Consider the following 6592-nt stretch of genomic DNA (forward strand, 5'->3'; position numbering starts at 1 on the left):
TTCTTTGATCTTCTTAATCTTCTATCACTAGGTATTTCACTTTCGATCGATGATAAGTACTATTAATATCTGTCGATATCAGTAGTACACACCGCAATACAAGTAGTGTGTGATAGATTAATAAACAGTTTTTTTCTATTTAAGAAAACTGAATAATAAATTTATTTTTGTGATTTCCAAATGAGTAGAAAATTATTATCAGAAGGGGTTTTTTGTGGAGATTTAGTATTTTCATAGTTGAAAGCGTGAGTCAATTGAAGCTAGACCACCAGGGAAAACCTTGAAGCACTGGACGGCTGTTTCGTCCTAGAGTAGAAAATTGTCTATCTGACTTTTTGTGGCTTAATGTAAGTCACCTCTTCAGAGTAAACAAGTAACCGAAACAAAACTAACACAAGTTTAAATAGTACAAAGGATGAGTTTTCCTTTAAAATTATCAGTTTCACTAAATGTTCCAAGTGTTTCATTTATCTGGTCTAAATAACAAAGACAAACATAGAGTCTGCATATTTTCTTAGTAACATGAATTTCATTCCCCGTTAATGAAGTAGATAAAATACTCGTGATTCAATGATAGGGAGAGTGGGATGAGTATAGTTAAAGCATGAAGATGTTCTGTTGTAGATCTTCCTTTCATTCTCTTTTTTTTCAAAACTATGGAGAGGCCGAAATATCGTATTTTAAATAGACTCCCTTATAAAATCTCACTCAAGCAAAAACTGACTGTTAGTTATCTCCGTGAAAACACTGTCGACAGTAGGGTATTTCATTCATCATATCAGAGGATCGATAGTTACTCACTAAAAATGCTTAAATATCGGTACCATTAAGGATTTATAAGCCTTGCTAAATTAGATGTTATTTTGATCACTTTCCCACAATATTTTTCCAGGTACTGAACTAATGGGAATCATTCTAGATACTCATTCAATGATTAGTTGCAGACCTAAACTAATTATAACAAAATTCTTATTGAGATACAGAAGGAACAGACTACGGTCAATGGACAGATTAGTAGAATCTGGTATCACTGCAACCGTGTTGAACGATGCTGCGGCTTCATTTATTGCAACGCTAATTAAAGAAATGGGTCCAAGAGCACCTAGACTATGCCACCGAGATACAGAATCATTTGATTATCTTGAAGATTTAAATATCTTGTTTCCAAAAGGAAAGTTTATTCACATGGTGCGAGATGGAAGAGCCACCGTTGCTTCAAAAATAGCGTAAGTTCTCAAGTAAATTTAATTTGCTTTATAGACGTATTAAATAAACAATTGTAACAGAGTGGTGATTAAATTCAATTAGTATTGTTTGTTTGAATCTTCCCATCGATGTATGAGGACTGCAACTGGTCAGTCTCTAATTGGCATATGTGCATACTGTGAGTATTGCCTCGATATGGCCTTAATTCATAAGCATCTCCGCTTACCATAGAGTGGTGATTATTCTCATATAACAGATCAATTCTACAGCAATGTTCCATTTCCTATAAGTTGAAATACACATTCTTGACAATGACATTCGGCTGTGGTGTTACTATTCCTTTGTCAGTCATGCTCCAATGTGGTTTGTTAGGTATAATATAAGATGTTCAAGAATATAACACAGCACAGCTCATTATAAAAAGTCTTTGTATCATTTAGGTATGACGTACTATATAATTGACGGTTTCATTAACTGTCAATCTAAAGAGTATAGTCATTGCAAATTCATAACTATATTCCTTATAAATACATAGTAATGAAAGTACGTTATCCGCTAACATCCCCTTCATTATCAATCTGATGAAAATGTTCTATAGTGTCAAATCTACAAATAAAATAAACAATCATCCTTTATAGTTGAGAGCGTGAGTCAATTGAAGCTAGAACACCATGGAAAACCTGGAAGCACTGGACGGCCGTTTCGTCCCATTATGGGACTCCTCAGCAGTGCGCATCCACGATCTCGCCTCGCGAGATTCGAACCCAGGACCTACCAGTCTCGAGCCAGAGCCCTTAACCGATAGACCACTGAGCCGGCTGGCATCCAACAGTGTTAATGTCTAACTTCAACTGAACCACGAAGTTGAGCAACCATTCACCAATTGTCTTCAGTAAGTTCCTATCTCACAACAGACTTAGTCGAACTCCACTGGTCACTGCTTCTCGCTAGAACTCCTTGATGTACTTCTCGAAGTCAGTCACTAGAGAGCATATGATTATATTAATTATTCAGAAGGGGTTTTCGGAGATTTCGATTTTCATAGTTGAAAGCTTCCAGGTTTTCAATGGTGGTCTAACTTCAATTGACTCACGCTTTCAACTATGAAAATACTAAATCTCCACAAAACCCCTTCTGATATATAAATGTTCTTAACAAGTATATGTGTGATCAGATTGTTCGAAATGTATTGCGCTAATATATCATCACATAATTCTGATAAACTTCGTCTTCTCATTGCATGATCGAAATCATCCTTTCACTGTTTATTCTTCCAGTAGAAATATCAATTCTAATTATACATCTGAAAATATTACAGATGCAATTTTAATTTGGGATGAAGATACAACACAAATATTAGAAGATTGTGAATATACCGGTAGTGAAAAATGTTTAACTTTACGTTATGAATGTTTGGTATTGAATCCACTTAGAGAAATTCAGAAAGTTTTAAGTACGTACATATTTCTGTTTTGTAACTTTACTAAGTATACATAAGAATTATCACTTTATATGGACTAATATTCTGTCTAGAATCCCATCAATTTACTTTGCTTATTTGATTACTGAATCCAAAGTACGTTATTAAGTGTGTCATCAACATTTTCAACTTTCAATATTCATGAGTCGAATAAGCAACACCAACATTGAAAACCTGGAAGCACTGTACAGCCATTTCGTCTCAGTATGGGACTCTTGAGAAGTGCACATCCACGATCTCGCACAAAACGGACTCCAACCCGGGACCTCCGATCACGCGCACGAAAGCTTAACCTTTGGATCACTAAGCCCGAATCCAATGGTGTCGTTGTCTAACTTCAACCAATCCATGATATTGCGCCACCGACCATGAATTCAACCATTAAATTACTACAATTACCGCAAAACACCTTTTTTGATATTATTCATCATGTACTCACAAGTGACTGGCTGTATGTATTTCCTTGAGTTCTAGTGAGAACTCGTGACCAGTGGAGTTCAACTGAGTATGTTGAGAGGCAGTTACTTACTGTAGGCAATGGTGGACCGTGGCGAAATTTTGTGGATTGGTTGGAGTTAGACATAAACACCATGGGATGCCGGCTCAGTGGTCTAGAGGTTAAGTGCTCTGGCGCGAGACTGGTATGTCCTGGGTTCGAATCTCGTGAGGCGGGATCGTGGATGCGCACTGCTGACGAGTCCCATGATAGGACGAAACGGCGGTCCAGTGATTCCAGGTTTTCCCTGGTGGTCTAGCTTCAATTGACTCACACTTTCAACTATGAAAATACTAAATCTCCACAAAAAACCCCTTCTGATAATAAAAATTTTGAAATGGTTATTTTCCTCCTAAATATTTTTTCAATTTTCCTCTTTGAAAATCATTTTCCGTGCTTCTTTCTGTTTCATCGATATTCTACTTATTATAAATCAGTAGTCTAAGTTATCTTGACCAATTTATATCAATCGGAAATCTTAATGGGTTGATTCTACACCTGTAAATGAACTTATATCACATCTTAGTAAACTTGTTAAGATGTTCTTCACTACTTTTCATAGTTATGAAGAAATTTTTGAATATTGGCTGAGCTAAATCTCCTTTACGTTCCTTAGATTAAACATTGTTGGATATGAACGATTTGACTATGTTCTTTTAATAGGAGGTGATATTCCATTAAGTAATTCCTAAAATCTTGTATCACCCTTTTAGTCTCTTTCTTAATTTTAGTCAGTCCTGTATTCCTACCCATTAATCCTTGTTTAAAATAAAGGTTTTCTACATGGCAGTAGTTTAAGCTGTGTGAGCTTCATCTAAATAGCTCACACTTCAATGTCTTCATATTCCTAGTACAATAACTTTCCTCACATTCAGATAAACCTATAATGGTATGATGACAGCTTTTAATGTTTCACTTCCATGCTGTCGCAAGATCTCTTAAGCCTCATATCTTTTACAACTATATATGAATGTTGTAAACTGTTCATATACATTAATTTATCATTACACTTTTCTACTTTTCAGAATTTCTCTCATTGCCATGGGATGAAAAACTACTTAAGTATGCAAAATATGTTCTTGCTAAATTTATATTAAAATGATAAGTGATTAGAATGTTTATTGCATGTGAGAAGTCCCACTAAATCAATTAGGATAGAAACGCTCAACATATCCCCCCACTGATATATATGTGTTTAACCAAAATAAGAAAACTAATGTGACTTAATATTCATTTGTTGGTGCTTACATGTATCATCCCATTGTTATTTTGGACTGTAATTGGTCAGTCTCTTGTTGGCATATGTGCATCCTATGAGAGCTGCTTCGATATTGCCTGAGTTCACAAGCTTTATAAGCAAAGATTGATAGTGGCTAGCAGTGAAATCCAGGACGTGCATTCTGGCAATAGTTCGTGTAAATGATTATGAATGATTAATGAAATACATAAAAAAGATGAGGTGGTAAAGATAACAATCAACAAGTCAAATGGAACAAAATAAGTAGCTTCAAAATTTGCAAATAACACAACAACCAATTAGATATTTTACTTAATTTTGATTAGAATTCCAATAACAGTAACAGTTACTGAAAAATGTGAAGAGGAATACCACAGTAATGTCAGAGCAAAAACCAAAATAAACACCGAAAATAATAGAAATCAATGAAGAACAGGGAGAAATATATCATTTATAACCCAAATTGGTTATAGATATGTAAATGACTAACTAAGGGTGGGCAAAAACAAAACAGGTCAAGTATTCAGAAGTCTAGTTAACTTAACAGCTATATGAAAGAGATGCACGTGAATGATTAGGTTATTTAGGTCAAAAATAGTAAATCATAATGCACATTTACAATTATTCATCTTATAAACCTCATATTCGTTTTTTTTATATGATTAGATAAGTTAATTCATGATGTTCATTTCCACTACAGTTACGTGGTTCACAATTCAGTTGCTAATAACTAGCGTTTCATCACTACTTCAATCATCAAATTATAATATCAGCTGTACACACTGACTCCATCCTACGAATATAAATGTGATTTAACGTACAATTATACTATCCAACTCATTTAGACATATTCAAGTCACGTTACGTAAACTCTCCTCATTCCATCATGCACACTTACAATAAATAGAGAGTTTTTTAACAATTTGGAAACAACATCAAGTCGAACTCAAATGAATCATTCCACAATAATTAGGTAACAAGTGTATCGGAGTCACTACTTATGTAACAGGAATATTCATGGCAAAACTATTTAGACATGATTTACTTTGAACATATGTCATTTGTTCTTGCACTTCATTTAATTTACTTCATGTTATTTCACATATTAATTCACTAGATATGGAACTGACTTCAGTCGAATAGACCAGTTAATTCACAGAAATTCTCTAGATGCATGGTCAAAGGAAGATTCACTTCTATCAGAAGAATATATCAAATTCATGAATGAAAATAGTTTAGCATTAAAACAGTTGGGTTATCTTACCGATGAAATCCCACCGAATTATGCAACAATTTGCAACAACTAAACTATTCTGAGTCAAATACGTAGTCAGTATCAAGTTGAAATATGATGTCTTGAATTTGTCACTATACCAATGCATCTGTATTTATTAGTGTGTGTATGTGTGTATTGTGTTTATGTAGAAACTGTATTTTTGTACACATTGAAACAATAAATATATGATTTCATGGAAAGAATTAGTCGTTTGACATGTTACAACACACTGTTATTCTCTAAGCTAAACAATACGTAAACTGAATTGCTTTACCGGTATTGCCACTGAGCGAAATCATTCTCCTTTTGGTGAAATAAACGGGAGACCGACATAAATACAAAACTTTCTCTAACAATCACCCTTCAAATTTGAATGGAATAACAAACTTATAGAATGAGAATTTACAGTCATTATTAAGAATGGAAATAGAATAAATATTTACTTCCTTTTCAATGACCACAAGATTCAGGAAACCTTCATTAAAATCATTCAGAAAATCAACATTGGAAACGAGAGGAAAAGCAGATATTAACCTGTTTCCCATTTCAAGTTAGAATGTGATGTAAGGAAAAGTATGAGTGTGTAAAATGAAGTTGGTTAAAAGTGAATATTGTTGAGTTGGTGATCCAGGAAATCTTATAATAATTGAGTAGGAGCATATAGGTAAACACTTTACAGTGAAGAAATTTCTCAGAGATTATTATTTTATGAATAGTCTCTAATGATCCATAAGCTGAAATCCAAATATTATCACTATTATGTAATAACGCAACTAAACACTTCAGTTATGATGAATAACAAAAGATTACATCAATCACCCCACACATAGAACAAAGAATTGTGAAAACGATTCCAAAGGAACAAGATTGATGCTGTCGAAGAGACGTAATATGGGA

General features: G+C 34.0%; 1 protein-coding gene across 1 annotated transcript; it reads left to right on the forward strand.

Moving 5' to 3' along the window:
• Positions 1 to 903: 903 nt before the first annotated feature.
• On the forward strand, positions 904 to 5726 carry Smp_147690 (hypothetical protein; the record flags this gene model as incomplete). Its single annotated transcript, XM_018795472.1, has 4 exons — positions 904 to 1226; positions 2484 to 2659; positions 4208 to 4243; positions 5563 to 5726. 4 exons carry the CDS (start codon positions 904 to 906, stop codon positions 5724 to 5726), a joined length of 699 nt encoding a protein of 232 aa, XP_018649782.1.
• Positions 5727 to 6592: the final 866 nt, after the last annotated feature.

This window comes from Schistosoma mansoni, chromosome 2, assembly GCF_000237925.1.
Source record: "Schistosoma mansoni strain Puerto Rico chromosome 2, complete genome".
Classification (NCBI taxonomy): Eukaryota; Metazoa; Platyhelminthes; class Trematoda; order Strigeidida; family Schistosomatidae; genus Schistosoma; species Schistosoma mansoni.